Consider the following 11122-nt stretch of genomic DNA (forward strand, 5'->3'; position numbering starts at 1 on the left):
TTGCTGATTGAGCAATGAATTAGCAAGATTCTCAAAGTAAATAAAGTAAATAGAGGTTTAAAACTGCTCTTGTACCATTGACAACCAGGAACACAGCTGTGGTCTCCCCCAATGAGGTCCACAGCCAGCTGTTACCAACATTTCCAGACAAACATGAAGGAACTTCCTAGCATCATAGGCCACAGAAGCAACATGCTATTTTCTGGCCCATGAGAAGTTTCCAGGCCTTGGAGGAAGAAATGGCTGTAGGACTGACCAAACAGTCAGAGAGAGTGGAGGCTTGGGTCTCCCTCTGCCCAGTCTTTCCCTCATGACTCAGTTGGCTGCCCTGTGTTGGCAAGAGAGCGGCTGTGAGACCTGTGGACCTAGAGGTGCTCAGGCCTGTCCAGGGGTTACAAAGTTGGCATGGATGATGGAAAGCAAGGCACACAAGAACTTCTCTGCTTCAGGTCCTCCCCAGCCTTACTCACTTGCAAATAAAATGGTGTTATATGCATCCTGGTGTGATTGAAAGTTCAGAGGGCAGACTGAGAAGCCACCTCTGGGGGCTGGGGAGATGGTTCAGTGGTTAAGAGCACTGACTGTTCTTCTAGAGCACCCAGGTTTGGTTCCCAGCATCCACGTGGCAGCTAACAACTGTCCTAATGTCAGTTCAGGGGACTCCAAACCCCTCTTCTGGCCTCCACAGGCATTACACACACATGGTACATTTGCATACATGTGGGCAAAATATACACATGAAATTTAAAAATAAAATAAAAATTTAAAACAGGCTGCCTTTGAGATGGGCCTGGTGGCATAGGCCTATAACCTCAGCTACTCAGGAGGCTGAGGAAGAAGGATCACAAGTTCTAGGCCAACCAGGGCTACATGGTGAGACCCTGTAGCAAAAATTCTTTTTCACTTGGATTCAAAACAAGTCAACTAGAAAACTAGTAATTGCTTCTACCTGAATCCCGGTTTTCCAGTTTCTGTGGTCATGGTTAACTCCGCATTCACTCATCCCATGTAGATCCAGATGGAATGACCTTGGTTTCCTATGGTCATATTAACTTTTCCTGAGGCTCCATGAACAAAGATCTACTTGCCCCAAATAGCATGCCAGTGACAGACCAAAGAAACAATTCCATCCAAGTCTAGCTTGGTGAGAGTGAGCTTACTGGGCTTACTTACCAGAGAGTGGCTGACCCCAAAATAGCCACATCACCCCATAGTCCCATGGTTGATGGCTGCCCGTAGCTGCACAGATGGAGTCCCCCCTTCAGTAATCTTCCTTATATACACTGTGGCACCTCCCCAGATCACATGCAACTGAGTCAGAATTACAGTTGGGAGGGGGACAAAGGAGAGAGGGGGTGACTGGAATCTCAGGTGAGGGTCCAGTGACCCTCTTTTCATGAAGGAGTGTCTCCGGGCTTAGTCTTGTTGAGGGGTCTGTTTCAGGTCATCACCGCTGCTTTGATTAAGAGTTTAGCTGTTATGCTTGGAAGCCGGCATTCCACAGAGCTTACCCAAGATACCATGATGCACACTCATGGTTTTTTTTTTGTTGTTGCTGTTGTTTTTGGTGTTTTTTAAGATGAGACAGGGTCTCCTTGTAGCCCCAGCTGACCTGGAACTCACTGTGTAGACCAAGCAGGCCTTGAACTCACAGAGAGCCACCTGCCTCTGCCTCCGGAGTCCTGGGGCATGCACCGCTGCACCCGATGTCTTGATTTTTTTTATGTTTGTTAGAATGTCGTGTGTCACTGATACCCCTCCTGCAGCGTTTGTGTGGCCCAGGATGCTTACAGAAGGCCATGCCAAGTCTTTGTCTTCTGGATGTTCCATCACAGTGCCACCAATCCCTGAATTGCCACCCTAAAATAAATACAGAGCAAACCCAGGCTCTGGTTTGTGCCTTCAAGACTGTGGTTTCCTCTGGCAGTCGGAGTTCAGGGCTGTGTGCTTTGGTACAGTCAACGAGCTGCGAGATTGCCTTCGCCCTTCTTGAGAGCCTTTTATTTTAAAATGTTGGCGCTTTTTGAGACCTGGATCTCTGGAAGCATGCGTTCACGAAAGGAATTTGATGCATCCATTTAAAGCAAACGTCACAGCTCAGATAACATGCTAGGCATGTCTCCGTGCCGTGGTGTATTTGGCCTCCTGACCCTGGGAAGAAGTTCGCCTGTCTCAGTTCCACTCTTCAATGCACACCGCCTTCTCTTCCTTTGTTTCAGGTCCCTGTGCTGCTGGGGTTGTGGGAATCAAGATGCCTCGTTATTGCCTGTTTGGAGACACTGTCAACACTGCCTCGAGGATGGAATCCACTGGCCTCCGTAAGAAGGGAGATCACTTTTTCTTAGAGGACAAAGATTCTATCCTCCAGCAGTGGCCATTGTAGGATTTCGTGTGCATTACAGAGATACAAAGTGCCTTTGAGATGCAGACTGATCCTTCATATCTGCTGAACTTGGGTTTCATTGTGTTTACTGCTAATTATTTTAGTCTTTTTTCCCCTCGGTTTTAGACTGGTTCTATATTTTGGGTCACGTGCAATGAATTCAGACATGTTCTGTGTGGGACAGTCATGAAATGCAGCATTGATCTATTTAAGATTACATATATATAGATTCCAATGGACTAGATGTGGACCAGACACCATGGTTCCATGGTTTCAATTCCTATTTTTTTTTTTTTTTGGTGTTGTATTTTTGTCTTTTGAGACAGGGTCTCTTTGTAGCCCCAGTTGGCCAGTACTCACTATATAGGCTAGGCTGGCCTCAATCTCAAAGAGATCCACCTGCCTCTCCCAAGTGCTGGGATTAAAGACGCTTGCCATCATGCCCAGCTTTTTTTTTGAATCGATTTCAATGAAGAAGAAAATTTAGGAATTTGTTGATATGCAATGGCATATAGACTGGTTTCTCTAAGGCAAATATTGCATGGGCCCGACAAAATCAAGGCACCATGCAGTAGATGCTCAGTTGGTATCAATGATAGTGATAATAATGAAAATGTAGAGTGGGCTGGAGAGAAGGCTCAGCAGTTAAGAGCACAGGCTGCTCTTGCAGAGTACCTGGGTCCAATTCTTAGCACCCACATGGTGGCTGACAACTGTCCATAACTTCAGTTCCAGGGGATCTGACACACTCTTCTGACCTCCAGGGACACTGCACAACACAGTGCACTTACATACATGCAGGCAATATAGTCATACACATAAAATAAAAATAAATATGTTTCTTTTTAAATGTAGAGCAAAGAAAAGCACTGGTAGACAGACTGTAAAAAGCTATCAAAACACAGGAGGCAGGATGGCATTTTGGTAGTTGACTGACAATCTGATGTTAGCATGCACAACAAAATCATGGTATGGTGTCAGGCAGACTTGAGTTGAAATCATAACTAGTGTATCACCGTCTGCACATGTTGGGGAGAGAGTTACTTGATTTTTCAAGGCCTCAAAAAGATGAACATGTAAACTGAAATGAGACATCAGCCTTGACAGGAAGGTTTCTGGAGAGACTGTGTTAAGTACTTGGCGATCCTTTTGTATGTAGTAGGTGTTCAGTTTGGGGTTGCCATAATTCCAATCATTACTGTTTGTGTGTGGCTACTGGTCACCCACAGTGAAAAAGGTGGCACCCAACAGTGGACCTATGGATGAGAGTCCTTCATCATTTGTTTTTCAGAAGGATAAATGTGTTCCAGAAGAAAATTTGAGGAAATCAAGACCCCAAATCTTCACCTTGCCCACAGCATGTTAGCTATTTACTGTAACTTTGTGCAGACAATCCCTCAGCCAAACCGCCACCCCAGGCACTACTAGAAGCTGGATCTAAAACCAGGTCCCAGGTCTAACCCAGCTCCAGGTCTACTTGGATCTGGAATGAGAATTAGTGGACAAAACCTGGGGGAGAGCCAATGCTCAGGAGACTGAAAACTACCAGAATCTTCCTTCCCGTGTGTGCTAGTATGATATTTTTAAAGGCCCATGGACTAAAACAGACGCTTCTCGACTTAGAATAGTTGCTTCAGGTGTTGTTGCTGTCCCCAATCAAAAAGAAACAAATGTGACCACACCATAGTTCAGCATGGAAGAGATTTTCATTGATCTGGTTTGTGTTTCCAGCCTTGCGAATTCACATGAGCAGTTCTACCATAGCCATCCTGAAGAGAACTGAGTGCCAGTTCCTGTATGAAGTGAGGGGAGAAACATACCTAAAGGTAAGGAACCCAGAGACACATGTGGGTTGAAGAAGATGAAGCTTAGGAATCCTTTTCTGTCCTCCCTGAAGTGATCCCCACTATCTTTCTGCCCATGCATGTGAACTCAGAACTTTCAAAAAGCCCTTTATATATTCTGGGCTATGACCAATTATGCTATAGAACCATTTCTTTTTCCTTTTAAAAAAATTTATTATTTTTATGTGTATGAGTATATTACCTGCATGTATGTATGTGTACCATGTATGTGCAGTGCCCACAGAAACCAGAAGAGGGCATCTGACTCCCTGGAACTGGAGTTATGGACAGTTGTTAGCCACTATGTGGGTGCTGAGTCCTCTGCAAGAGCAGCCAGTGCTCTTAACCACTGAGCCATCTTTCTAGCCCCTTTGATTTATTTATTCTTATTTCATGTGTATGCCTGTATGTCAGGTGCACCCAGAGGGTGTTGGATCCCCTGGAAATGGGATTACAGATGGTTGTTAGGCACCATGTGAGTGCCGGGACCCGAACCTAGCTCTTCTACAAGAGCAGCCAGTGTTCTTAACCACTGAGGCGTCTCTCCAGTCCCTAGATCCATTTCTTCCACATGTATTCACAGTCCAGTCCCAGTTCCTCATCCCAACCTAAGAATTCAGTCAGTCTGTCTGCTCACCTCGGAGGGCAGCTTTCTTGCCAGTTGTTTTCATTAGTCTTCAGCTTTGGAACAGCAAATTGCAGGGTGTGCCACCATGCTCCTCACTGCCGTGTACATGATAAACTGCAGAAGTCTGGACATCCTGCTAGGCCTCCCAAGACTCTGAGGGACTAGACCAGGCACCTGTACTTTTGACAGGCATTCTGGTGTTTGTGGTCACTCTAATGTCTGAGCATCACCGATGTAGGGTCTCCATTCTAAGACTTGGGTCTTTTTTTCTTGTGAGTGGTATGCATGCACATGGGCACATGTGTGTGCCAGTGCACATGCATGTGTATACATGTGCATATGGAGACCTGGGGTTGATGTCTGAATCTGCCTTGATTACTCTTCCACCTTTTCCTTTGAGGCAGGGTCTCTCAATCAAATCTAGAGTCGGCACATATGGCTAGGCTCATCAGCCAGCTTACCCTGGGGATCCCCACCTCCACCTTCTGAGGCTGGAATTTATGTGGGTTCTGGGGATCTTATCTCTGGTCCCTTGCTTGCACAGCAAGCACTTTAACTGATGCGCCACCTCCCCAGCCATGATCCCCACATTTAACACCAACTCTGAAGCACCAACTAACTGTTCCCAGGACCTTGAGTCACTGCAATTTTTTTCACATTTGGTCTGAAACCAGCAACTGACGATAAAATTTTCTGCCTCCAGGAGCTATAAATGCTCTGGCTTGTACATTTTGGTTGCAACTTGGAAAAGCCTCTTTTAAGTAAAAATGTCCTAATATCCCACTCACTTTTTGAGACTTCTACAAATACATTTTCTACCCAAGAGCATTAATTCCTCTTCAAAGCCATAGATAGTCTTTAAAATTACTTTAAAATATATGTATGCTAATTTCATATATTACCGTTTAATCTCCTTCTCAAATACAAACTTTAGCAAAAATCCAGTGTCCAGTGAATTTCCATTTATTTCACAGCCCCTACCAGGAACCAAACGAATGGCAGTTCAGTAGGGTGTTTGTTGTGAGGCAGATGTGTTTGCAATTATACACTTAAGGTAGTGAAGCTGTGGTAACCACGTTGTCCCAAAAATTGTTGGAAAATGTTAAAAGAACACAAAGCCAGTGAGGTGGGTCACTGGGCGGACGCACTTGCTGCCAAGCCTGAGGACCTAGGTTTGATCCCCAAGACCCAATAATTGTCCTCTGACCTCCACAGGTGCACCATGACACCTCCACACATGTGCCATGGCACTCGAGTACACACATACACACATAGACGCACACACACAAACAAATGTCATCAAACATTTTAAAAATAGAAATTGGGGGGGCTGGAGAGATGGCTCAGCGGTTAAGAACACTGACTGTTCTTGCAGAAGACCCGGGTTCAAATCCCAGCATCCACATGGCAGCTAACAACTGTCCGTAACTCCAGTTCCAGGGGATCTGACAGCCTCTTCTGTCCTCTGTGGCCATTGCATGACATGGATGCACTTACCTACGTGTAGGCATAACACTCATATGCATAAAATAAAAATAATAAATAAAACATTAAAAAAATAGAAATTGGTTACATTTCTTGGCATAGCAGAATTGTTGATGGATTTATTCCTGATCAGCAAGCTCCAGGGATCCACCTGTCTCTGCCCCCAGTGCTGGGATAGACGTTCGTTGAGGCACCTGGCTTTTTACACAGGTTCTGGGCGCCAAACCCAGGTCCTTATGCTTTCACAGCAAGCCCATTCCAACTGAGCCATCTTTGAATTTCTTCCTTTCTAAATTAGAGTTCTTAAAATGTTGCTATACAGCTATTTTGAAATATCTCCTGGTAAAAAAAGAAAACTATTTTGAAAGGAGTCTATCTGGCTGAGCGTGGTGGGTCATGCCTATAATCCCAGTACTTGGGAGGCTGAAGCATGAGAACTACCATGTGTTTGAGGCAGCTTGGGTTACATAGTTCTACGCCAGCCTGTATTACAATGTGAGACTCTGTCTCGCAAAAAAAAAAAGAAGAAAGAAAGAAAGAAAGAAAGAGAAAGAAAGAAAGAAAGAAAGAAAGAAAGAAAAGAGAAAGAGCTAACCTGGTGGGAGACTTCTTTTAAATTTTTTTCTAAAAAAATTTTAGGACAGTGTCTCATGTAGCACAGGCTGGCCTTGAACCCATTACGTAGCTGAGGATGGCAAGACTTGATCCTCCTGTTTCTACTCCCCAGCTGTTGGGATTACAGATGTGAGCCACCATGCCTGGTTGAGAGGCCTATTTATTAAAAGGTACTTGGAAATGAAAGTTTGTCTAGTGATACCTCAAACCCAAAAGGGTTGTGTGATGTGCTTATACGTAGGCACTGGCTGGAAAGGTGGGGTGACTTGCCTCTTGGAACACATCGTTGTAGGAACAGTGGGAGAGAGTGGCACTGCCTTACTGGCCCTCATGAGACCTTCCTCTCTGTCTCACTAGGGAAGAGGGACAGAGACCACATACTGGCTGACTGGAATGAAGGACGAGAAATACAACCTACCAACCCCACCAACTGTGTAAGTTTTTTGGCAGGGGGGAGGGGAGAGGCCCTGGGTTGGTACATTGTGCCACCTTTAGCTATTTAACTGGCTCAGCAAGTGCCTGAAGAGTGATAGGGAAGATAAGGTAAGAACTAAACACAGGAGGAGGTCTAGAACCTTTCTTTCTCCAGCTAATGAGACTGAGTGTCCTGTCCTGAGTGCCTACATTTTCCTGGGACTCAATGATAAAGAAAACAGGTTGCCTTCGCTGCACTATCTGGAACATTGACTTTCTTTCAATGGTCAGCTGTGAGCTCTCGGGAGGTCACTACTGTGTATTCTTGTCCAAGAGTCCCAGGGAGGCTCCACCCAAGAGGAGGGAGCACACTCAGAAGGCCAAGAGATGTTCCTATTTTATTAATTTTTGGTTTCATGTTTATCTTACTGGCTCCTTTTCCTTCTATGCTCAGAAGAGATGATTTCTCAGTTCTCCCAATGAGAGAGATCATAAAGATGGATGGATGGATGGATGGATGGATGGATGGATGTGGCTGAAGGGTGTTCTAATGATAGAGATTATAGAGATAGATAGATGATGGATGCATACTGGATGATGGATGTTCTCCCAATGATAGAGATTATAGAGAGGGACGGATGGATGATGGATGGGTGGTTTAAATGGAGTACATACATACACACATGAGTACATATAGACACACATATATGGAAAGAGAGAAAGAGACTGAGAAACTGAGAGAGACTGATATCACTATGTAGCCCAGGTTGGCCTCAAGTACTTAGTCCTCAAGTCTCAGCCTCCCAAGTACTGAGTTTATAGTCTTGTGCTACCAACCTCACCTACTTATATTTTACACAGCTTATCTTCATTAAAATATACTTAACTCACCAGTGCATGCCTTTAATAACATCACTTAGCAGGCAGAAGCAGGCAGATCTCTGTGAGTTTGAGGCCAGCTTGGTTAATATAGTGAGACCCAGTCTCAAAAAAAAAGCATAGATAGATAGATTGACAGATGACAGATAGATGAATGGATGGGTGGATGGGTAGATAGATAGCTAGATGACAGATTGATAGATGATATATAGATATATAATTGATAGATGATAGATGATAGAAGATAACTAGATGATAGATGATCAATAGATGATAGATAGAAGATAGATGATAGCTAGATAGATACATAGATAGATAATATATAGATACATGATCGATAGATGATAGATGACAGATAGATGATAGATGACAGATAGAAGATAGACAGATGATAGACAGACAGACAGATAGATATATAGATGATAGATAGATGATGAACATTATCAAGTCCATATGGACGTCTGCCTCTCCTGCCCATTTTCCTAGAATGCACCAACAATCATCTTGTGCTTGCCAAAATGCTGACCAAATGGGAAAGCTAGAGTTGTGTTCTGGGTTTGCTCAGGAGAACAGAAGGCAGTGTGGAGCTCAGGTCAAGCATGTTTGATTCTTATAAGAAGAGAAAGCACGCTGTAAGCAAAAGGCATTCTGCACTCCCCCTCCTGTTTCCTCTTTTCTGCACTAAAGACGACACACTTCCCTTGCCTCAGGGCTGTGGTTCCAGGTCTTAACATGGATTCTGTGTTCTCCCTAAGGTCAGAGAATGACATATCATGTCTATCTGGCAGGCTTCAGGTCTCCTGATGGTTCCTCAAGTTGGTGTCTCTTTCATTGACAATCTATCTGGCCATCAGTCATGTGATATTGGGATGGCTTTTGCTGAAGGAGAGACTTTCTCATGCAGAGGCCTAGAGGCCAGACAAACAGACAGCAAGCTACTAGAGCTGCTAAGACCACCCAGACTTCTCTGGGCACAAGAAGCCTGGTTTCATTCTAGGACTGCCCAGGTCCATTGTAAACTTTGGAAACCTTCTACCATGCTGAGCCCTCCTCTCATACCCACACCCCTTGCTATGTGAAGGGCCAACACATTTTTAGGATTGTGTGTTAGAGGCTCAGCTTTGTTTCTCAACCCCGACTTCAATGGATCCTCTGACCATGCTCCCCAATACTAGTTTCTTGTCAAAATAGCTTTCCACTTCCTGCCTGCGATATATTCCGGTTATTCTATAGCTCCACATGGCAGGGAAGATGGTTCTTGGGGTCCATCAAAGGCAAAGATCATTTTGAACTCTCTGTACTTCCTGTGTGCGACACAAAATAGACATCTAATGTGTAAAGGTGGAATCGGATTGATGGTCTGGGGCTGAGGAATACTCCGTGTGGATTGCTGACAAGTTGTTTTCCCTCCCCACTCTTTCCAGGGAGAACCAACAGCGTCTACAAGCTGAATTTTCAGACATGATTGTCAGCGCTTTGCAGAAAAGACAGGCCTCAGGGATAAAAAGCCGGAAACCAACACGAGTAGCCAGTTATAAGAAAGGCACTCTGGAATACCTGCAACTGAACAGCTCGGACCAGGAGAGTACCTGTTTTTAGCCTCGGATGACACAGATTCAGTCTCCATTTAGACACCAACCTCAAGTGTCCCGAAAACCTGCATTTTCCTGAGACAACGACTCAGTAAAACACATAGCCTTACTGTCCTTCCTGGAACATAGATTTTCTTCCATGAGCCACATGGGTATTCTTGGGCTATTTTTTATTAAGACAGAATCTCATGTTTCCCATACTGACTCCAAACTCCACTATGTAGCAGAAGATGACCTTGAACTTCTGATCCTCCTACCTCCACCTCGTCAGTGACATATGTGTTCATGACAGCGTGATGATCCTGAACTCCAGAGCCATGACCCACAGCTGTCCCAAAGAGCTTGAACCTGGAAAAGAGAAGGAGGGAATTTACTATGTAGAACTTGTGATTTTTGTTCCTAATTCATTTGTGTCCTTGTTTTGTTTACTGGTTCTTTCCTCTTCTATACACATGAGAGAATTTTTTAAAAATACTCTCAATTATATTTTAAGTAGCTTGTCTCATAAATGCTTAACTAAAAAAGTTTTTCATAAAATATGCTAAATATTAGGTAGGAATAAAAGTTAAAAGTTTTTAGAGTCTGGTATGTATTTCTACCTCTCCTGTTCCTCTTTGTGGAAGCACCAACTACTGTTGCTGAAAAGCTGACAAAGGCCCCCACAGAGAACAGGACAAAGGTAACATGGCTGTTCACATACAGAACCTCAAAGGTGGACCTCACCCACTGCATGGGGGTGGGTTACTGATCTGAAAACAGAGGCTTTGCCTTGGCTTGTCCACTTAGCAATGTAGATATGTAACACACGTCATTGCAGTGACCTAAAGGGCACAGGCAAATGTTCAGTTCCTACACTGCTTTTTCCCAGTTGAGGTAACCAGTATCTCTAAGCACCCACTGTCTCTCATTGGATATCATAGGATAGCCCTTTCATTAAGTGATGCGTGACTTTCCCCATGTATATTATAGCATTATATATAATGTATTGTGGTTTGAATGAGAAAGTGTCCCCCATAGGTTCAAGTATTTGGATACTTGGTATGTGGTCACCAGTTAGTGATGCTGTTTGGAGCAGTCATGAGATCCCTAGAAGTTTCCTTGCGGGAGGAAACATATCACTGGGGGAGGGCTTTGAGGGTTCATATCTTTGTCCACTTGCAGTTTGCTCTCTCCACTCCCTGCACATGCCTGAAGATGTGGGCACTCAGCTGTCTGCTCCTGCCTGCTCTGCCGCCGCGCCTCGCTGCTGTTATGAATTCTCCCTCTGGAACTGTAAGCTGAA

The 11122-nt window shown here is 44.4% G+C and overlaps 1 protein-coding gene across 1 annotated transcript in view; it reads left to right on the plus strand.

Annotated features, from left to right (window-relative positions):
- The window catches only part of Gucy2c (guanylate cyclase 2C), a 112361-nt gene extending 101239 nt beyond the window's left edge, over positions 1-11122 (plus strand). The window contains exons 24-27 of the mRNA XM_029557656.1: positions 2220-2318; positions 4115-4209; positions 7313-7389; positions 9673-11122. Coding sequence (XP_029413516.1) covers positions 2220-2318; positions 4115-4209; positions 7313-7389; positions 9673-9847 — 446 coding nt within the window. The 3' untranslated portion in view covers positions 9848-11122. The remainder of the gene's footprint in view (positions 1-2219; positions 2319-4114; positions 4210-7312; positions 7390-9672) is intronic.

Source organism: Nannospalax galili, unplaced genomic scaffold, assembly GCF_000622305.1.
Source record: "Nannospalax galili isolate Female #2095 unplaced genomic scaffold, S.galili_v1.0 scaffold208, whole genome shotgun sequence".
In the NCBI taxonomy this organism is placed as follows: domain Eukaryota; kingdom Metazoa; phylum Chordata; class Mammalia; order Rodentia; family Spalacidae; genus Nannospalax; species Nannospalax galili.